We start from the raw sequence: 23729 nt of genomic DNA, 5'->3' as shown, positions 1-23729 counted from the left end.
TCAAGATCTAAAATGGTAAAGACAAGCATAAAGTAGACATTGCATCATCCTTTATGTCTTATCGGAATATTGGATGATGAGAGATTGTATTACAATGATAAATTGAGCACTAAAAGGTTAAGTCAAAACTTTTTAACTCTTCTTAATATTTAAGTAGTCATGACATATTACTAGATGTCAAATTTAACTCATAAATATGGGCTAATCAATTAGAGAATTAATGATGAATGCAAGTTGTATGATTCATCTAATCCTTATCCAACTTGGATTATAATGCATATTCATTCCTAACACATTAGTACCTAATGGGTCACACTTATTATCTAAGAATGTAAAAATTGGAAAGTACGTTGACCTTAATTGAAAAGAAGTATAAACTTCAGGGACTTAATTGAATAAGTTCACTTTTGTTAAGGAAATTCCTAGTGGGATTAAGATTAACATATTTACCTATAAATATGATGCTTATGCTGCATTTTTGAGATGACATCTTTAGCACCAAAAATGTTCAGACAATTCAGAATTGCGATGAGAGATTTCAACGACCACAAGTCCATAACCTTAAGAATTAGCGACTCTCGGTGGCTAACCTTGGGTATTGGTTTAGAGAATTCCTAGCCTTGTATTAATGCCTCCTCGTAGTCCTCTTCTTTCTCTTTCGACACATTTGGTCCTAAAGAATCTTTCTTCCTCTATTTGGTTTGTTTTTAAAGGGTCCTCAAAATATACCCTCCCTTGGTATTAAGTATTCCACACCCAATGAAATAAAGTCTAAATTTTTTTTACAAAAATAACTTTAATCATTTTTAAAAATTACTAACCTTACATTATAAAAGGTTTTTTTTATTCATTTTCCTTCTTTTTTTTCTTTCTCTTCTTGATCTACCTTTCATCTTTTCTATTTTTAAGCAAGTTTGCTGCCATTCTCTTCCACAGTCAATACCGTCCTTTGTTGTTGGCACCACCAAGTTTTCTATTGTCAACCATTGAAGAAACCATTGGCGAAGTTGGAACGTCGATCTAGTGTTGGTCACAATTAGATCTAGCTATTTGAGTGTTGACGTGGTTATGGGAAGTGATAGGTAGTGCATTAGCCAGATAGGTTCAACAACTTGATCTGGCCGTGACCAATGCCAAATTAGCACTCCAACATCGTTAGTGGTTTTTCTGATGATCGGTGATAGATATGAGAAACGAAAAGAAAAGAAAATGATGAGGAAAAAATTGAAAATAAAGAAAAAGAAAAAGAAATAAAAATAAAAATTATATTAATAATTTAATAATAATGAATGGATTTTTTAAATTATTAATATAATTTAATAATTTAACAATAAAATGTTTTAGATGTGGAAAAACATGACATATTTCAAAATATTGTAAAATAAAAAAGAAAATTAATCAACTCCAACTAGGGGAAGAAATTGAACAGAAAATCAATGAAATGCTTCTAGAAACATCATCATCTGATACTGATATAACAATTAGTGAAAAATCTTCAAAAAATTTACAAATAGATGAAATCCATACTACATCTCAATCTTCAACAGAAAGTGAAAATTTAATTAATGTACCGACAAAAGACCAAGAATTTATGATTGAAATCGTAGATAAAATACAAGATTCAACATTAAAGAGAGAATATCTTCAAAAATTAAAAGATTCAATAAAAAAAAAACTAGACAAGGCAATCCTGCAAGAAGAACCTATATGTAATATTAAAAACATTATTTTTGACAAATACGAAAAACCAAAAAAAAACAACTAAAGAAGAATTAAACTTAGAAATAAAATCCATAAAAACAAAAATTTCTAAACTCGAAAAAGAACAACAACAAATCAAAAACTAGATCCAACTTTTCAAAACAACAGAAAACCAAAATGCTCAAAATCTTACAGATTCTGACACAGAAAACCAAGATATCCAAGAATATATGATGGTTCTCACTAAAGTATCCATCCAAAGATATTTAATCAAAATAACATTTTTGGTTAATGAAGAATTCCAATTAGAAACTATAGCATTTTTTGTGTTTTTCAAACATTATACAGATAAAAAAGACCCTACTCTTATAATGTCACGACCCGGAACTTCCATCGAGCCCGTGACAACCGCCGCGACGTCCCGATAGGCACTCATTACCCCGAATGCCGATCGAAACCCCGCAAGGCTTAGCATCAGCTTCTACATCTCCCCAATGAGCGACAGTTATTAAATCTCACATTTCAAAAAAATCATAAGTCATTTCCAAATCAAAACAATAAAATATTACTTTCTGGCTCATAAGGGCATTTTCGTCATTGTTCTTCGAAAATACAAAAACTCGCCAAAAACATGGTGTAAAAGCTAAATATATTCATACATATTTTAAATCAAATAACTGAAGAATAAAATTACTTTTACAGTGACACGTGGGCCCCCAACTGACTAATAAAATGTAGGGTTACGAACCTTTACTTTATAAGATGCAACTCCGAGATTAATTCTCGTCTTAATCAACTATCAACAAATTGTCCTGAGCCTGAAAAATGTATAGGAAGAAGGGATGAGATTATAAAATCTCAGTGAGTAGACAGACATCATCAAAATAATCTAAAGCCGAGTAATATGAGACAATTAAAATAATTCATCCCAACTTATATAAATAATTGGATTTCATCCAATTACTCAACATGGCTTATGCACTTTTCAAAACTTGGCCCTTGCCAAAAATCCATTCTCGGGGATACCCCGCGAAGGCATCTTACTGAGACCGCCAAGGCTGTTTATTGTCACACACACAAACACATTTCACCTCTAACAACACAGCCGTTCCTCAGCGTTGGCTGAGTCCCAATTTCACGTGGTGGCCAACGTGAAGTGTACTCAAATCCTACCTCGGGAGTTATCCTACGCACCTCTCCAATCGAGGTAAGCTCAATAATTGGGAACCGTGCCCCTCTAATTAGGTTGGCCCACGGAACCCCCGTCACTGCAGTGCCCACAAATCCTACCTCAGGAGTTATTCTACGCACCTCTCTAATCGAGGTAAGCTCAATAATTGGGAACCGTGCCCCTCTAATTAGGCTGGCCCATGGAACTCCCGTCACTACAGTGCCCACTTTATAATCTACGAACCAATAAAATCACAATAGTATGACATGGCTCACTTAACACATTCAAGGCAAATCAAAGCAATTCACATATTCTTAAAATCATAAAAATAACCAGTCATACCCACATTTATCATAAGCCATTTAATGTAAAATCATAGATAAACAACACAATCATAGTATAGGTCTCCAATTACTCTATTTTTGAAATCATTATTAAATTTTCAAAAATTTTATAAAATTATTTTATAAAATCTCATTTTCCCATAAAACACAATAATTTTCCAATTAAACCATTTTCTATAAAATCACACAATTAAATAAATCTACTCTAGATAATTAAGATGATGTAAGTTTACTCACTGTTCTAGGAGTCGATATACTCCTATTTTCAGTCCGCGAGTACAGTCCTTTACCTGTATCTAATGGCTCACCACCTAGCCTTAATCCATGGCACATATTTCAATTAAATTGTGTCTAACAGTCATAAGCTATTTCAGGCTCGATATATATGCATGATATGAAATGAAAAATGCACAGGTAGCCATCTAGACCCGGTATTGACCTAAGTCAAATTTTCATCCAATAAATTGGCCAATGCGTCCAATTTCACTCCAACTTTCTCCATTTCTTTTCCAATCCCTCAATTCACCAAGCACAACTAATTAACACACAATTAGGCAAATTTATCTTCACTTTTCTTCTTGGAACTTTCAGCCATTGAAGGTTCATGGGGAAAATGGATTCTTTTCTTGTTGTTTTGTTTCTAAACATGTTTAACTAACTCTAAACACCAACATAACTCAAAATCAAACAATTCCAACATCTTTCTCTCTCCATACCCATTTTGACCAGCCATAATTTCATCATGAAAACATGTAATTTAACCATGGAAATTAAGGAAAAATGCATGGGTAAGGTAAATCACTAGCAAAATCAAAGAAATTTTACCTTTACTTGATCAAATCCTTGAATTCCAACACTTTCTCTTTGATTTTTCCCACCTAGGGTTTGTTCGTCCTTGGTTTCTCTTCTCTTCTGGTTTGGCTGATCACTATGGGAGAAATGGGCTGATTTTTTTGCCTTTTTGTAAAGAAATAATAAAATAATAAAAACATGACACATAACATTTCTTTATTGGCTCAAATTTTAAATATTTGACTTTTAATTCTTTAATTCTCCACCACACATTTCTCATGTTTATCCATTTCCATGATGAATAAAATCCCTTGGTCTTGACAAGTGTCGGGGGTGAAAATTTACTGATTTGCCCTCGGGGTGGCAAAATTACCATTTCACCCTTATACTCCAAATTATACCGGAATTAAAATTTTTCACTTCTAAACTTCAAATCATACTCCAATAAGTCAAATGGACCCAAAAAAAAATCTTTTCTAAAAATTTTCATTTTGTCCCCAAGTGGCAAATGACCATTTTACCCCTAGATAGTGAAAATTCCGTTTTGACTCCAAATTGATCCTCGAACTCCAAATTACCATTTTGAGTCATCCATGAACTGTGAAACTCTTAATTTCACCTTAAAATTCATATTTGAACTAGTTTGAGGCTTAATCGACTCAATGGTACCATTAGGGGCAATATCATCTTTTAACGATTTCTCGAACTTCTTAAATATACAAACATTCTATCGAGCATGTGAATGACATTATAATTATTTTACAAAGCAGGGTTTGACATATAACCCATTATACGGCCCAAATCTTAAAGGTTTTAAGGCCCATAGACTAAGGAGAAGATTTGAACCAATATCAAAGATTTCCAAAAACGGTTGACCACTACCCAGTTTTTAATTATTAGGACTGCCAATAGGCATGGTTCAACACCTTTTTATTCAACAACAAATATAACCGGCATTCCTGGTTAATGTTTTTTAAATATGGAACACAATACAAATTTCCAATATGGTTTTCCCATTGGTGGAATTGGTTTGGACCATTAAGGGAAATCCTTCCACCAAAAATAGAGTAATTATATGATAAGTTTCTCCAAAATTTTCAACTTGAAAAAGACCAAGCAAATTTACATGTTTCCATCCATTTGTTTTCCAAATTAATCATCTCATGGATTACGTCGTGGGATTATTCTTATGACATTGATCCCCATTTTGGAGCCTGGATGGTAATCAAGACCTTCAAAACAAAATGGTGGGATAAATTTGATGACAACAAATATGACCACCAGTATCTATTAACATGGTTCGAAAAGAATCCACAATTATGCAAAGATCCCCAAGCTTTGCAACAAAATGCAAGATTTCTACAAGCAAAATCCCAAGCCAGTGCCTTACTAGCACAAGCCAAAACAAAAACTGAGTATAAGAAGATAATGGCAGAAATGTTAAGTTCCTTAGACTCAGATGAAGAAGAAGAACAAGAAAAGACTGCTTCCTCCAAAGCCACAGCAGATCTTTCTTAAGATGAGGATTATATTCCCTCAAGAAGAAAATAATAGCAGCATCAAAGAAAATTCCCTGCCAAAGGTAATTATAGTAAGAAGTAGCACCAAAGCAGATTCCCTGCCAAAAGCGTCCACGGTAAAAAGCTGTCTACCAAAAATCACGAAAAATACAAAAGATTCTCTGCCAAAGGCATCTACAGTAAAAAAGCTAACTATGGTAAAAAGCTATTTACCAAAAATCATGGGAAATACAAAAGATTCTCTGACAAAGGCATCCATAGTAAAAGCTGTTTGCCAAAGAAAAATCATGAGAAAGATAGTACTTTTGTAAATGAAATTGAAATGTAATTGAAATCCAAATTCAAATGTAAAAGGCTGTCTATATAAAGCCTCATAGAAGAAGAACTCCTCAAAAGTTCTTAGAACAAGGTTCCAAGAACCAAACTTCCTCAAAAAATTCTCTTGTATTCCCTATCTATTTCTTAAATCATATTTCATAATAATATTATTCTCTCGATGATCGTTCCTGTAGAGTGTTGGTATCAGAGCCACACCGGAGCAAAAGGTATTTTCTTAAATTTGAAGCATTTTCTTTTCATTTTATTTTGCTAGTTCTGGTTTTAATTGTTTGGTTGATACTATATTAATTACTGTTGAGTCCTTAGGAAACCAGTCTGTTAAGTCGAGGGATAGGCGTGTTAGACATAATTTCTCCCTGTATGTAAAATTAATATAAATCACCATAACAGTAGAAACCCTCTATGTAGGAAAATACATTGAAAACATGTTACCTTTTTTAAGAACTACCTTCTGTTCCAATTCAAACTCTAACCAAACCTAGAGCATCAATGAAGAAAATATTCATTATGAAAATATTATTCAAGAAATAGATAATTGGGAAATTTCAAGAGTTCCCCAAAATCAAATCTACAAATCTTCAACATTTCATGCTTTACATTTAAATTCCTTTTGTGGATATTTAATAAAAACAAAAGAAAAAGGAATACCAATTCAAAATCAATATGAAAATATCCACTTACTGGATTAAGATACCATTCAAAAACTCAGAAATAAAAAATATAATTATATTCATTTTGAATTAGTTCACGTAGGAGCAAAATCTCTTACCAAAGAAGGATTGGATACCTCAATCCTTATAGTATTAAGAGATAAAAGACATCTTCATTTGAATGATTCTTTGTTAGGAACTATAGAAACAAGTCTCTGCAGAGGACCAATACATTTTAATTGCTTTCTAAATTTTATGGTTTCATTGAAAGATAGAAATATCTTAAGCTCACTAATACTTCAAATTCAAACTCATAATTATAAAATGATGCAAGGATCTAAACCACTAACTGTAGTGTATAGATTATATTACAAAGCAACGTAATCTGTAATTAATACAAAAGCTTTAATTCACAGCCTAAAAGGAGAAACTCTTTTAATACAAACAAATTGACTAGATCCCATACAGTAATACCTAGGACAATCCAATGGCATGAAGTACAACTTCCAAATAGATGGAAAATAGAATGAGCAACAAATCCTGTCGTTATCCAGAATACAGAAATAAACCATGAAGCAGAATACAGAGATGGTTTAGTAGAACTTGTCTTCAATAGGCCACCAAGGGTACCCTTTAGACAATCTTTTGATACTGAACAAATAACAGCCTCCATAAGGAGCATAAATATATTAAGAGAAAATCCATCTGAAATAGCAACAGATTTTAGGACAGCCAGAGCTTCTGTATCCTCAATACCTTCAACAGTCAGAACAAACTTATAAGGAGTAGATAACTCCTCGAATATTCCTCAACCTATTTACACTACGCAAGAAAATAGTTCAACAAATTCTCTCAACATGTCACCCACATATTCTTCAATGACCAATAATCCAAAATTAAATATTGAACAAAATTCAGAACTATTTGTACTAGAAAAAGAATTTGAAATTGATAAGGATTGGTGTAGAAAATAATTTTATTCAAAGAAAAATAAGCAAAAAAGGAAAATTATTTCAAAACTTATGAACATCAGAAAGATGAAATCTTAAAAGAATATTACTGTAAAGCTCGACCTTATAAAATACTTGTCATGACATACATGTGATGGATAGCATGTTTGCATGCTACGAGAGTGCCGAAAAATTTACAAAAGTCGGTATTGTACCTAGAGGTACAACAAAGTTGATTTAAGCCTCGAACTAGATCGAATAAAGATTTTAGGGTGAAATTGAAAATTTTACAGTCCAGGAATGATTTAAAATGGTGATTTGGGGTTCGAAGACCAATTTAGAGTCAAATTGGAAATTTCACTATCTAGAGGCAAAATGGTAATTTTACCACTCGAGGACAAAATGGAAATTTTTTTGAAAGATTTTGATCATATTTGACTTATTGGACTATGATTTGAGATTGAGAAGTGAAAAATTTTAATTTCGATATTTTTCGGAGTATAAGGGTAAAATGGTAATTTTGTCACCTCAAGGGCAAAATTATAATTTTACACCACCCAACACTTGTCCAGCACATGAATTTTACCCAATATTATCATGGATAATTGAGAAAATTTAAGTGGTGGAGAGAGATTGCTTAATGGCTAAGTATGACACATGGACCAATGGAATGGTGACGTGTCAAAATCTCATCCATTCATTATTTTCATTATAAATCAATATAAAATCGGCCCATTTCTCTTCATATGGCCAGCCAAAGGAAAACAAAAGGAAGAAAAGAAGAACAAGAACCCAAGGTGGGAAAATTGAAGAAAAAGTGTGGGATTTCAAGGGATTAAGCTAATAAAAGTAAAATTTCTTGATTTTGACTTGTGATTTACACTACCCATGCTTTCTTTTCCATTTTCCATGCTTAGAAATCAAGTTTTCATGATGAACCCCTTGCTACCCGAACACTTAAGAGAGAGAATTTGATGATGTTTTGGTTAGATTTTAAGATATTCTAGTGTTTTTAGTTAGTTAGTGATGTGTAGCAAGAAAAGCCAACAAGAAAAATTCATTTTCTCTATTACCCACAAAAGGCCGAATTTCCAAGGGAGGATATTGAGGCTGAAATTGATGATATTTCATGATATTTTGGTGGTATTTAATGATTGGTGAGGCTAGAAATTTAATGAAAAATTTTGGCATGAAAATCTAAATTTTTACCTAAAGTATAGACATGTTCGATTTATGGTTCGGACTGATAAATTGAAACATATTCACAGTCATTGAGGTATTTGAAGTATAATTGGAGTGTAGAAAGTGAAAGAAATTGATTTGGAGTTAAATTAGAGGTTTTAGCCAATTACACCGAGAATAGTGCGAATTAGGTTGAATACCGTATTTAAACGGCTATTCGGACATTTTGCATCACATTTCGTGCATTCATATAGATTTATAGAGCTTGAAATAGTTTATGATAAATTAACATAATTTATTGAAATTCGTGTCACGTATAATGTATAGGTGGTGAGCCTTCTAACAAGGGTAAAGATATTATGCCCGAAGACCCAAAAATAGGAGTATATCGAACTCCTAGTACGGTGAGTAACCTTACTATCGTCTTAATTATCTAAAGTGGTTTTTATCCGATTTTATGATTTTATGAAAAATGGGTTTAAATGGTAAACCTTTATGTTTATAAACAAAATGTGTTTAAATGAAAAGATTTTATAAATTGTCTTGAAATTGAATGATGATTTTGAAAATAGAGTAATTGGAGACCCCTGATGTGTTGTAAATTTATGATCTGAATTGATGGCTTATGTTAATGTGTTGGCATGACTGGCTGGGTTGTGGTTTTGGTGAACTGTATGAATTGTTCTATTTTACATTTACAGGCTGGGTAGTATAATATTAGTCACGTCATGCTGTCAAAATTTTATTGTATGGTGGGTATTACTTGCTGCAGTGGGCTGGGTTCTGTGGACTAGCCTATTAGAGGGGCACGAAATCCTGACATATTTTATCTCGGTTGGAGAGGCGAGTAGGGTAACTCCCGAGGTATAACTTTTAGAGTTCACTGCACGCCAAACCACCACTTGAGGGCGAACTCAGCCAACGCCAAGGAACAACTATATTTTCTAAATAAAAACATGATTTATGAGTATATAACTTTTTAATAGCCTTGGCAGACTCGGTTTGGGATAGCCCTCGATCAAGGTATCCTTGATAACTAAGTATGAGAATAATTTTTGGCATGAGCTAAGCTTTAAGAAATTCATAAGCCATGTTAATTACTCGATTTATATGAATAAATTTTATTTGGTTGAAACAAGTTGAAAGGTGATGAATTTTAGTATGTTAAATTGTTTTATCTATATCCATTTACTCGACTTTAGATGGTTTAGATGGTATTTGTTTACTCGCTGGGATTTTATAATCTCACCACCCTCCTTTCCACCCATTTCAAGCTCAAAATAGATTGTAGATAACTAATATCGTTGAGGACTTCAGTTGGACTTGCCACATCCAAAAACTGTAGGTTCATTTCTTTTAATACTTTTAGTTATTCGTGGGCCCACGTGTCACTGTAAATTAAATTTTATACTTTGGTTTCTTGAATTACAGTATGTATGAATTTATTTAACTTTTACGCTACAAAATTTATTTATGTATAACTCTAAAAATATTATTTTATAAGAAAATAGAATATTTTGCTTAATATTTCTTTTGTTATCTTATTATATCCAAATAATCATAATTTCATTTTAAACGAAGATTTTAGACTTTTAAACTCATTTTGATTATGAATTATGTGTTTTGCACTTGTATATTGCATTTTAGCTGGTTTCAAAATTTTTGGGAATAATGACCAAAATACCCCTGTGAGACGAAAATTATTATTTTATTTGTTTTAAGTTGGAAACAGTTTAAAATATTTTAGAACACAATATTTGGCAACAATTACTCACAGGAAAAATGAGAAGCTGATATTAAAGCATTGTGGGATTCCGGTTGACATTCTGGGTAACGAGTGTCGATCGGGACAACGCGGCGGTTGTCATGGGCTCGAGGGGAGTATCGGGTCGTGAGAATTACAATTTTATGAATAAATATAAAATTTTAATAGAATTCTTTGAAATTTTGATGATGCAATTTTTAATCCAAAAGGCATTACATTCCATTCATATTGCCCAAATGGAACTGTAAATGCTGTTTTGTATCTTTCAGTTTTTTTTATCTGGATTTGCCAAAATCCTAATTTCATATCAAATTTTGAAAATATTTTTGCGTTACATAATTTTTGAAAACGATCTTTCTTTGTTGGGATTGGATATCTTATCCATTCTAGTGCTTTGTTTAATGGTTTATAATTAATGACAAGGCTTGGTGTTCTTCTTTCTATTTCTGCATTTTTTATTAAATAGAAAGCAGAACAACTCCATGGTGAATTACTTTTCCTGATTAATTTTTTGTCTAGTAAATCTTTAATTTCTTTTTGGCAAAATTCTTCCATTTCTTTGTTCATTTGTATTGCTCTAGCTTTTGTGGGGATTTGTTTTTCATTAAAATCTTTTGTATAAGGCAATTCTACTTTATGTTTCTTTTTGTCCCAAAATGCATTTGGAATATCGGAACAGATTGTCTCTTCTATTTCTTTTCTGATTTGCTCAATCTGTTGCTTAACTTCTTTAGTGGTTAGTTGTTGATTAATCTTTTCAAAAGAAACTTCTTCTTTTAAGTAGGTGATTTGATCTTGCTTATTATTGATTAAAGAATTAATTTGATTTGTATCAATTGATAGAGATTTTAATAAATTAATGTTTCTTATATTTTGGTTTTTGATAATATTCTTGGAGATTTTTCTTATGTCTTTTTTGTTTTGTTGGTCTTGTAGTGCAACAGGATTTTGAAAAAGAAGATTCATTTTTTATATCAAATTGTTAGCAGAATGATCTCAATTCTTTTGTGCATAATTTTCTTTCTTTCTTTAATTGTCTTTAGAGTCTTAAATCTTGGCAAATTTTTAGTCCTTCTTTTTGAGTAAAACTTATAAGTTCTCCATATGTGAAATTTTCATAAGGTATTATTCCTTTATAAGTTTCACTTATTTGATTCCTAACTTTTTCTCCTAATAATGTAGGAAGTCCAGCTAAGAATTTTTCTTTCCAGAAAGGTTGATTGTTGTTTGATCTTTGCATGACCCTAGTCATAAACATATCTTTGTATCATTTAAAGTCAGTTAATTTTTTGCATTTTAAATTTGACAATAATTCTGAATTCTTATCTCTTAAGTGAGAGGGATTTCCGATAAAATGTTTGGATATTGAGAAGATGAGAGTTGCAACAGCATCTTGTATCTCTCTTCCTTGATTATCTAAAATAGAGTTGCCATCATTATCTTTTTTGGTAGCTTTTAATATTTCTTCTTGTTGATTTGTTGTAAGATAATTATCCCACCATCCTTTTAGTTGTCCTGTAAATCCAGCAACTAGGAGGTGTGCTATAGCATGATCTGTAATTTGACCAATTTGGTTTTGGGTTTTGTAAACATTTGAAACCATTGTCATTTGCTGGAGTGTACTGAGAATGTTATATTCAAAGATTCCATCTATGTTCCATTTGTAAATTGTATTAGCATTATATTTGTTTTGAAATATTGGTTTTTCTTCAATATTTAGATATGGGGCTGTCATTTTGGGATAATAGTATTTTTGTGGTTCTTTCCAAACCATTTTATTGATTTGTTGGTCATCTAATTCTTCTGAATAGCTTTGAGTTTCTATGGTATGGATTGTGCGGGATTGTTGCGTTGGAGTTTCTAGAATGATTATTCTTGAATTTTGGCTTTCTAAAGCATCAATTCTGTCTTGTATTTCTTTTAAAAATTGATTCTGTTGTTCATGGTGATATTTTTTTGGTACTTCAAATGGTGTAAATACTGGTTGTGAAGATTTTGGGGTTTCAATTCTATTTTCTCCTGTTGATAAATTTTGAGTACGTTGAGGTTGGTTTTCCACTAAGATTTCTACTTTATCTAGTTGTTGTGATATAGTGTGCAGATTTAAATTTGTATAATTGTTTTGTTCAACTATCATCTTTATATATTTCGAGGAAACATTTTCTCCTAATTCAGGTGCTCTCATTCTTAATGGGGTAGCTCTAATTCCTGTGTTTTTGTGTGTATATTGGACTTCTGTAAGAGGAGGGTGTTGTGATTCGATTTCCTTTTTGTTAGTTTGCCATTTATTACTGGTTTTTATTGTATTTATTGTTTGAATCTCATAATAGTTTTCAAACCACTCAAAGAATTCAATTAAAATTTATATTTATTCATAAAATTGTAATATTCTTTTAAGATTTCATCTTTTTGGTGTTCATAAGTCTTGAAATAATTTTCAAAATAATATTATGAATCCAAAATATTAATTTTAATCCTTTTAAGAGATTTGGATAATAATTAATATTATTAAATTATTAATATTAATAAATTATTAATAATTTAAAATTGTTAAATATTAATAATGAATGGATATTAATTGGTATTTTCTTTTAATAATAAATTAGTAAATTATTAATATTTTAAATTGTTAATGAAAATAGAAATTAAGCAAATAAAAAAAATGAAAAATGCAAATAGAGAAAAAATAAAAAGAAATTAAAACAAAAAATCATATTAATATTTTAATAATAAATTAAAACTTATTAATATTTTAAATTTTTAATGAAAATAGAAATTAAAATATTAAAAAAGGAAAAATATTATTAAATTATAATAAAAGGTACTTTTATTTTTCGGTATAAATTTTAGTAAATTATAATAAAGGGTATTTTTTTTATGAAAATAAATTCTATTATAATAAAAGGTAATTTTGTCATTTTATCATTTACTTTTATTCCCAAGCTATTCTTATCAATAAAAACTTAGAATGAATTATTATCACAATTCCCACTCAATTTCATTCTTTTAACTAAACTACATAATAATTATTCTATTATATTCTTGTTTTATTTTGTTTCCATCTAATTGGTATTCTATTTTTTTCTATTTTATTCCATGGATCAAATGTGTTGTTTCTATTTTTTTTATATTTTCTTGAGAAGTGCAAAACCTTGAATGTCTTCACCTAACTAACACTAGGTTTAGTAGCAAAAGCAAAACTACAATTAGTGTTATTCTACTCGAAGATCATCGCCATTAGAGTTTGGACACTTGTATAGTTTAAAATTTGGAACAACCTAAACTCTTATGGACTCCAGATAATGATATTCTTGACGAACAAGTCTATTGATTTCGACATCAAATATTATAAATTATAAAATCTTTCTACCAACTAGTTAGGATTTATTTATAGTAAACATGAATGGCTCATCTATTTGAGAAAAAAGTACTAAATTTTCACTGCACATGTAGAATGATTTGTACAACTTTTCCCGAACAGTTAATTCTTCTTTACTGAAGAAAAATAAGATTTTTTTTCTTTTTTTTTTTTAAATTTAAAGTGAAAAATCTGGTGCTTAAACAAATAAACTCAAAGCAACCCCTTAATTTATTGAAGCAGATTAATTCTCCATTCAACCCAATGATTGAGCAAGAAAAAAACAAAGGCAATAATAAAATGGAAATTTAGCAGGCAAACGCCGCTAACGGCTAGTTAGGGAGGAGACCTCCCAACGGTCACCAAGATAGGGGTGGGCCACTTCAAAAATTAATTAATAATTTTATTTTAATAGTAAAATGCGAAATTTGAGCAAAAAGAGGAAGACTCCTGTCCCACGTTCCGACAAGACTACTACACGAACGTTCACCTAACCCCTCCTTTTTCTAAAATTAATAAAAAAGTTGAAAATAACATATACCGCTCCGCTCCAGAAAAATTGGTTGACTAAAATACCCTTCCTTGGTTGCATAATTTACAAAGATTGCCCCCTTCTCTTTCCTTTTTATTTTTTCATTTTCTGATCTTTAATTCACATACGACCTTCGATTATGTTACTGTCCGACAGTAGGATCTTAATCCACGCGCATTCCAAGGTGTGCGGGTCAGGGCTTCATGTCTCCTGATTCCCGAGCCAGGCGCGTGAAACGAACCCCATCTCAACCGGACGTCTATAGATCCTGTGCATCTCGTGAGCGACACGTCGGTTCGAATTTACCCAATTGTTTTTTATTTAATTTTTTTTGAATAAATGGATTTATTTACCACTGGTATATACTAATAAAATAATAATAAATAAATAAATAAAAGAAAAGGGAGACTCTCCTCAAAATCAGCCAATCAATCAATCATTCCTTCCAAGAAAGAGATCGCTTTCTCAGTCTCTGTGCAACATCGAGAGAAAGGAAAGCATTAAGGTAATCCCTCATCTGGGTTTTGCGTTTCTTGCCATCAGAACAATATGGGTCGACTGTCGTAATCTTATATGTGATCTCAGATGTTTTTTTTCTTTCCTTGGATTAACATTCTTTTGTGTGTTTTTTTCTTCTCTTGAAAGAAAATTAAATAAAATTTTCGATTCCTTTTCTTCTTCGACGATTGTGCTTTCTTGGTGAAATGGGAAATGTGAGATGCCTTTCTTGGTTGATTTTGTATGGGTTTTTCCTTTTTCTTGGTTTCAAGTTAGCCACTAGGATTATGTATACCTGTATGTGGAGCAGTAATTTGCTTTGCTTGTTGACTTTTGATACTTGGTCGGAAACGTGTAAGACTATATTAGGTTTGTTCTGTCAAATGCACTGGGTAAGTGCTCTGATTGGATTGAAAAATCCTTCTTTTAACTTTGTCTCTTTCGGCTGTTGTTTCATTTTGATTGTATGGATGAGCGTTTGTTTGAACAAAGTCATAGTCTTGAGTTTTGAGGCTTCCTGCTGATTATGCGCCTACCCCAGCATGCTTCAAAATTCAAAATGGATGTGCATTTGGTGTTATTCTTCTACGGGGGTTTTGGGTACCAAAACATTCATAAGACTTTTCTACGATACATTGGTATCAGAAAATTAGACTCATAATTTAAGCCTTTAATCTCAACTCCCACATGTTCCTTTACCCTTTACCATGTACAAACTGTATTGTAAGATTAGAATTTAACCAACTTAATTGGAAGGCAGTTTCACTTGCCAAAAACCAGTTAACGGAAAGGAGGTCTAAAACAAGTTTGTAGTGGTGTAATCTGGGAAAAGAAATATTATCTTGCTCAAACTATCATGGCCTTTACATATTTTTTCAATTTCTGGTAAAATAAACAGATAGACATAAAAATTAGTTTATGAAATTAGATTACATAGATAAGACATAAAAGATTAATATGTGAATCTTATAGGAAGTTTTAGTCTGTGCCGCTTTCTATTTGTTCCGAGAGTTTCTGGGTCTTGCATCTCAATCATATTTATCTGCATTCATGTGTGTGCATGTGTATTTGAGATTTATACTTTTGATTATCTGGTGAAAATAGTTGGGTTGACTGTTTATCCAATCTGCTAGTTGTGCCTACTTGTCTGAAAAGGAAAGAACTTTTATTTTGGTGTTTCATTTTGAAAACCAGATGTTAATATTGTTCAGTTTCTGGTTATTTCTTTCGTTTTTCTTTTGGCAGTGCTGAATCCTCACTTTTCTTACTGTAAAAAAGTGCCAAAGTTGGTGAGCTTTCGGACGTGTGTTGCTGAGGTTCTGAGTCTTTTGTCAAGGATTCCTTTTCTTCCCTTAGCATGGTAATTTTGCTGCCGTTTACATAATACCATTTATATCTTTTGATTGTTGTGGAAATCAACAAAATTTTCGTTAATTTTTTAGTCCCTTGTTCTCTTTTGTCTTAGTTAGAGAAGAAAGTTTCAGGTATATAGGTTCAGAATAATAGTGCTTTAAGCTGTTTATGCTATGAAAGAAAAGAAAATAGAATTCCTTTAAATATGTATTGTATGGCATTTCCTTTAACTTGTCATGTGAAATTTTTATTTTGACCATTTAGGAATTGCATTTCTTATATTTTTCTTTTGTGCTGTGTTAGGCAACTAATGAAAATCTTCCACCAAATGTAATAAAGCAACTGGCAAAGGAATTGAAGAGTCTTGATGAATCCCCACCAGAAGGCATTAAAGTTGGAGTAAATGATGATGATTTTTCAATCATTTATGCTGACATTGAAGGGCCAGGCACGTAATTCTGTTGAAACAAATTTACTTCCTCTGTAGTACACTTGTTACTTTTCGATTCTGAGGATTTGTTGACTTTACAGCTGGGACTCCGTATGAAAATGGTGTTTTCCGTATGAAGTTGTTACTGTCTCATGATTTTCCTCAGTCCCCTCCAAAAGGTATGTTGCATCGATTATAGTTATCCAGACATAATCAGATTTCAACATGTCTGTGATATACAAAAATTTAAAACCTAGGTCATGTCAGGCTTCTGGAGAAAAATTTCTGCAATTTCATGGCTTGCAATTTTGTGTTTTGTTTTTAAGTCATTCATCCTGTATTTCAATCTCTAAATTTCTGGTGATACCGTATGGCAAAGAAACAGTTTATTTTGTGCATTAGTGAATATTCTGAACATCTATATTGCAGGCTACTTTCTTACAAAGATTTTTCATCCAAATATTGCAACCAATGGTGAAATTTGTGTGAACACACTAAAAAAGGATTGGAATCCAAGTCTCGGGTTACGACATGTACTCATTGTAAGTTCCATTATACCCAGACTTCATTCTGTACCCAATTTTTATCAGTTTGTTTGATAAGAACTGCCTCAGGACTGCCTTTTTTTTCTTTTTCTTTCTTTCCTTTTTTTTTTTTTAACTAATTAAGCATTAGAACTTTGGTTTCATGCTTTTTATCTTCCTTGACACCAGATTTTGTTACTGCAGGTAGTTAGGTGTTTACTGATTGAGCCTTTTCCAGAATCTGCTCTAAATGAGCAGGCTGGCAAGATGCTGCTTGAAAATTATGATGAGTATGCTAGGCATGCCAGGTGAGGCGTACCAAACACATTATTTGCTTAATATTTTGCAATGTGGAAACCTAGAGCCTTCTATGTGAGAGAGTCTTTAACAAGACAAATACTGTTCTTTTTTGTTCTTGATTAGAAATTATGCTTTTTTTATGGGGTCTCCAGTGCATTTTTACTGTTACATGGTTTGTCAGGTTCTTTTGACCTGAAGGGGACAAATCCAGGCACCATTGGTTTCTTAGTTGCTCATAATTTCATTAAAGTTTTGCCTTTAGTTATGTCACTTTGGTCTTTTGACTTTTCTAAGATCAGTGAAGATTTGATAGTATAGAAGAGCACATTGTTTTTGTAATTGAAATAGGAGGTTCAAAGATAGCGTGACTACTACACTTTAAAGAAATGAAATTGGAATTGCGCACAACGATGCCGGTCTGACAAGTGCATTACCTGTTCTTAACACAGGCTTTATACAGGAATTCATGCAAAGCCAAAACCCAAGTTCAAGTCAGGAGCTATTTGTGAATCAACTACGGCATTGAATGTTGACCAGTCTAACACCTCGGTTCTCAATGTTGACCAGAAAAATGCAGCAAGTGGTGCTGCTGCATTATCATTGCCATCCCCACTGGCCCAGTCTATCACGGCCACGAAAGGAGGGAATAACCAGGATCAGCAGTCTATATTTCCAACAACTGAAACAGGGGTGAGTGGAACTGCCCTGGTAGGAACAGCAGGCCCTGCTCTTAAGAAGGAAGGCCTGACGAAAGTTCAGGCAGACAAGAAGAAAATGGATGCGAGAAAGAAAAGTCTGAAGAGATTATAAAAAAGATAGGATAAAGTAATCAAATGCCGTTTTTGGAGTATGCTGCTAACGTTATGTTAACGGCTTGGGAAATTGGTTTTTTTTGGTGTAATGGATGCTTCAATTAGGAAAGGTGATGGATCAAATTTGCCTGCTCACGTTTCCCGCATCATGATCATTGTTGTTGTGGAGGGGGGGGGGGGGGGGGGGGGGGGGGGGTGTTGTGGCGCTACAAATTTCAGGATTTGCCTTTATGCCTAATTGCATCATTGCTCTTAAAACTTTCATTGTTCTGGGTCTCTGGCTACATTATCAGTCATCCTTGTTCAGTCTAGCTGAAATAAATTGAAACCAAAGAGTGGGTAGGGTAGTCACTCGATGGTGGTAAATCGAAATAAAACCGAAGAATGGGTGCTAGTCACTGTAGATGGCAATCTACGCGTCCTTGAAACTGAAGTTATATGTTACTGAGAAGAAACCCACTTGCTCCTCAAACCTCAAACACATTCCTTTCGAAATTCATTTATTTTTGTTGCAATTCCAGCCAAAAATTGTCTTTGATTCAGAATTTGGACCAAAAACGATTATAAGAGCTGGTATGGTATTGCAGTTCTGAAAAGAGTTAATGTTACATGTGCTACTTCGAATTATACAATTTACACCTTAAACTTTTGTTAGTAGCCAATTTGAGGAAAAACCTAAATTCAACAATCAAGGCTTACTATTTTATCGTTGCAACCGAGTACAACAACCATCAAATTTGTCTCAACCTCATTTCAGACCCACCCTTATTCGAGCAAGCCAATAGTTGCAGACCCTTCTGACAATAATGGACTCCCTCACACGTAAAGGTTCTGCGACAAAGCTTATATCTCAACAATAAAGAAGCCAATTTCTTAGCCATCACTAAGGCTATCTTGATCTACATCAACAACATTCTTGCAAGCCATAATATTTGGCACTACTACTACAGCCTAAGACTTGGCTTGACAAATTACGGCTCCATGGCAATCATCTACTAACACTATCACAAAACACCATGGAAGGAAGTGGTCGTTCCAATCTTGTGGTCAACAACTCTTTCTTGGCTCAAAAGCGAGGTAATTTACACCCGAGCAATTCTTCCCTGGCCAAGCAGCAAGGTAACTCTTGGACATGGTACCTACTTCTTAGTTCATGCAAACTACACTTACTACTGACATATCGATCATCGTTGGGTTAGCCCTTAGATGGCAAACCATTATATCGCTCGTCTCCTATACTTTCGACATTAAGATTGTTAAGAAAGCAATCCTCTAGATGATAGGCTTTTGCACGGTCTTTGTCACCTCGATTAGGCCTCACCCATGACCCATCTTAGCTATATGAGAAGGTTTGTCACCTCTCTACACTTATTCAATGACTCCCCATTGCCTGCAACAATATTCCAATCCTGACAACACCTTCTCTATTCTTCTAGACGTCAGAAACATTCTCGTGTTATGCTCATCCGTTGCCAAGATCTCAAAGGCACTTTTAAAGGATTATATATTGCACTGCCGAGATTCCTACAGCAACAATCCTTCAACTACGTTGATGCTGCCAAGACTCACAACAAGCATAACTAACACTTGATATTCCTGGGGAATGCATTCCATGTATCAAAGGCCACTACCGGGATCATCATTGGAAATTGTTAGATCGTCCAGAATAATACGGAAAGGGTACTTCAGTCGTCCCCAAAGAGATCCAGTATTCTCTTATGCTATAATACCTTTGAATTTTGCGGTGTAAATTGTTAGATCAAAATTAGATTGGCAAGCTTGTACTCATAATTTGTCTCAACAGAGGCACAATACATATGGTCCAATTAGAAAGCCAATCCTCTTTTACATGCTTCAAAGGGAAGCGAATAGGTGAAGCGGTGCCCCATTTCTCTAACAATCTCGTCTATCAAATCTTTGCAAATTTGATCTTGCAACGCAAAGCCTATTCTGCCAATCTCCCGCCTTTCACCCCATGCAATATCCTTGCACACTTCATCCACGCTCTGTACCATGGCCTTGCTTCTCCACAATGGCGACCCTGCATCATCCTGATGGCTTCTTGCATCGTCAATTGATTCCTTTGTGAATCTATCTAAGAAGCAGCAGGCGCCTGCGGTGTCCTCTTGTCCCGGTTTCTTCTTAAGTTGCTGCTTCTGATGATGTTGTAGCGTTCGTCCTGGAGTACAAATTTATAAAACATGCAGTGCATAGCCTTAGTAACAAGACAAGGAAAGCCAAGCCCACACATCTGTTTGCATGTGCTAGGACAGGAATATATTCACCCCATGATGTAAAGGTTTCAACTGAGATTGGTTTTTTTCAATCCTATTAGGGGTCGCAAAATCTAGTCGAATCCAAAATTTTGTCTCAACTAACATCAAATTTGAACCAATGTGGCTCAAATTGATTGAAAAAAATTAAAAATCCGAACTCAAAATAACCTAAACTTAAAAAACAAACAAACCAAACTTGTAACAACTTGAAATCAAGATCAATTCAATTTAATACCATAAAATCTCGAATTTATAATCCAAAAAGACTTCAACTGTGCTACAATGATGGATAAATGATAAATTGTGTTTTTTAAATGAAAATTTTAATATTGAAAGAAGTGATATTACTTATAATTATTATATAAAATAATGTATTTTTCAATCTTTTCGATATTGAATATTTTAAATGGATTACAAAACTTATTTAAAATACACTAAATATGAATATTAAAAATTGTGCTATTTTTATTATTTATGATAATTGATTATAAAATAATGATTTATTAATTTCACAGTTGAATATTTTAATTCCAAAATAAATAAAAAAATGGTTCAAAATGATTCACCAATCCGAACCCCAAAAACGACCCTACCTCAACCCACACCCTGCTCTAATCTTATTGCATTTTCTATTTTGGGGCCCAACTCCCATACCCTGCAAAAGTGGGGATATTGGATGCTAAGTAAAGCCACAAAGACAATGGGGTCTGTTTCTTCTTTTATTTCTGCAGGCTCTCTTTTCTCTTTTCTTGTTATATCTTTTTGTTTATTCACTCCTACCAGGGGTTGAATCCCTGGTTCACTCTTAGAACAACAACAGCTGGGGGAGGGTTTCTTTACTTACTTAATTATCATCTATATATTATACTAGTAGTATTATCTGGAAATGTTACTGTGGGGGGAAAAATGTCAAGTCAAGTGCTCTCATCGACCACAAAAGATTAAAAAAAAAAAACATTCAAGCTGCCAAGTTGAAGCTGCAGAGCATTTAAAGAAATGAGCACCTAAGCAGGCTAGCCCAAGGACATGAACAGATCACCCAGCAAAAATCTGTGGGATGCATGTGTATGAAAACGATAGAACAAGGAAGAAGATTGTTTGAAGAACAGTGTGAAGATTTCGTTATATTGCATTGTATTTGTAAGTATAATTTCTTGGGGCAGATATGACAAAGAAGAGATTCTTTCATCTGTTTTAGCTCGTGCGTTGTTAACGTTTTTCGCTTTTCAAAGGAGAAAATGAAAAAGAAAGAAAAACAGCTGTGGGTCATTTGGTCATGTGCTAGTATGTATGATTGCTTGTAGCAATAAAGAGGATAATTTTGTCTCCCACTAGCAAGTCATGATTGTAAATTCGGTATCCGAAACATAAGGGCAAGTGGCTCACCTTACAAGGAAAGCAATAGGGAAGGTGAGGAAAAGGTGTTTCCTCTTCAATTTGCAATGTACAATCAGTACCTTTAGTCTCTGATCCAGGTAGTAACGGAGTTGGTAATCTCTCCCTAAACAGATTGACAAGACTAATTTCCTAACCACCCACAGCTTTATAGCTGCCTTGCAATTAAAAGAGACAACAATAGTTTTCATATGTACATAATTGATTCCATTTAGGTAGGGTTAGACAAGCTAGGCACCAGCTTGACCAAATGTTTAAAGTTGATTAGATACAACTTTCCTAGGCTAAATGCTGAATTAAGATCCATCGTATTTACTCAAAGACATCAGAAGATATCAGGGTTTATCGAGTACATTACAAAATTCCAACATATTTGGGCCTTAATTTGTGTATGTATGTGTAAGAATGAACCCCTCATGCGTGCATATGTGATACCATACTATCTACAATGAAGAGACAGAAAACAATAAATTCAATGTAATGAAAAAGGAAAAACTATGAAGTGGATGTTACCTATTGAAGAAGAAGAAAAGCTAATGGAGCAGACTTACTCTCACTGTTGTGTTCAACGCTGACGCTTGTGTTGACAAGTTCAATGATCCTTTGAAGGGCCTTCAAGTCCTCATCACACTTCTCCAGAGCACAAAGCAACTTCCTTCTCTTGTTGGCGGTGGATTCTGGGGTCCTAGGAAACTTATCTACTCCCATCAACCTCGCCACTAGCGTATTAGGAGGAGTCTCAACGGAGTTTGACCGCCGTAACTCTGCCGCCAGCGTTGGACTCCTTGGAAGATTTGCAGCTTTTAGCGTTTGTTCAGGGGCTTTCGTTGCAGATTCTGGTGCCTCCTTTGCCTGCTTTTTTCCTGAAAATCAGTAGTAGTACGGAATAATGTACTCAGTCGTGTTCTTCAATGCATGGAGCAATTAGTTGGGGAAAAATTATACTAGAACTAAATATACAATTGGAATTCTCTGCAAAAAACTAGTTCCCAAAGCGATCAGCTGAAGGAACACACCAGAAATAAGAAATTTTGAGCGATTATAGTGCTTGAAAAGAAGGTTGGAAATGGCACACATGCAACCAATGGAGTTTTGCCTCCGGCTAGAAGACGATGATTGTCTCTTCATCTTTAAAACTGTGACATCTAAAGCAAGAGATAATGCTAACGGTAGTATATATAAGAGAGAGAAGGAATCAAGGTCCAACCAGGGGTGGAGCTAGTCAATTTTTATTTGGGGGGTTAAAGATGAAAAAGGTGTAAGGATTAAAAATTTTTAAAACTAATATGTTGAACTTAATAAATAATCAAAAGATTCATAATATACAATATTTTTATATAACATGTAAAATCAAAAGAAATAATAAAAGAAAAATTTATAATAGTTTTATAAGTATCAGATTTTACTTGAAAAGCATCTATTTCTTTAAGATTGAGTCTAGGACGTCTTGATTCATGTTACTCTTTTTCATTATTTGAACTATTGAGGTTTGATTGTTTATGTGTAGTCAACATCCAATATTTTTATTTAAGTTTAAAATATTAAATATAAAACTATAATGTATAAAATATAAATAGTTAAATACGATATACAAGATTTTATATAATGGTTAAATATATAAATAGTTAAATAATATAAATAGAAAGAAAAAGATAAAAGAAACCTTTACCTTTTCTTAATTTCACATTATGATGGTGAGGGATCTCCGTCTGTTACAACCCGGTATTCTCCTCGAGCCCGTGACAACCGCAGCAGTGTCCCGATCGACACTCATTATCCTGAATGTCAATCAGAACCCCGTAAGGCTTTAATATCAGTTTCTCATTTCCCATGTGAG

General features: G+C 33.3%; 2 protein-coding genes and 1 pseudogene across 4 annotated transcripts; 1 reads left to right on the top strand and 2 right to left on the bottom strand.

Moving 5' to 3' along the window:
* Positions 1-11387: 11387 nt before the first annotated feature.
* On the bottom strand, positions 11388-12149 carry LOC148762541 (uncharacterized; annotated as a pseudogene).
* A 2534-nt stretch (positions 12150-14683) lies between these two features.
* On the top strand, positions 14684-18485 carry UBC22 (ubiquitin-conjugating enzyme 22). Of its 3 annotated transcripts, none has more exons than XM_007028323.3 (7): positions 14684-14809; positions 16048-16162; positions 16459-16603; positions 16687-16764; positions 17015-17127; positions 17314-17417; positions 17859-18485. In XM_007028323.3, exons 2-7 carry the CDS (start codon positions 16160-16162, stop codon positions 18217-18219), a joined length of 804 nt encoding a protein of 267 aa, XP_007028385.3. In that variant the 5' UTR covers positions 14684-14809; positions 16048-16159; the 3' UTR covers positions 18220-18485. The 3 variants fall into 3 exon arrangements, with proteins under 3 accessions (XP_007028385.3, XP_088662908.1, XP_088662907.1); XM_088806782.1 differs by having other exon boundaries at positions 14714-14809; positions 16081-16162; XM_088806781.1 differs by lacking the exon at positions 14684-14809 and adding an exon at positions 14880-15017.
* A 1527-nt stretch (positions 18486-20012) lies between these two features.
* Positions 20013-23027, bottom strand: LOC18598693 (uncharacterized). The gene is made up of 3 exons (XM_007028322.3): positions 22909-23027; positions 22444-22755; positions 20013-20400 (listed from the first exon to the last, which is right to left on the bottom strand). Exons 1-3 carry the CDS (start codon positions 23018-23020, stop codon positions 20048-20050), a joined length of 777 nt encoding a protein of 258 aa, XP_007028384.3. The 5' UTR covers positions 23021-23027; the 3' UTR covers positions 20013-20047.
* Between the last annotated feature and the right edge of the window lie 702 nt (positions 23028-23729).

The sequence above is a fragment of the Theobroma cacao genome, chromosome 5 (assembly GCF_053813885.1).
Source record: "Theobroma cacao isolate CCN51 chromosome 5, ASM5381388v1, whole genome shotgun sequence".
In the NCBI taxonomy this organism is placed as follows: Eukaryota; Viridiplantae; Streptophyta; class Magnoliopsida; order Malvales; family Malvaceae; genus Theobroma; species Theobroma cacao.
This window is presented reverse-complemented; position numbering and strand designations above follow the sequence as displayed.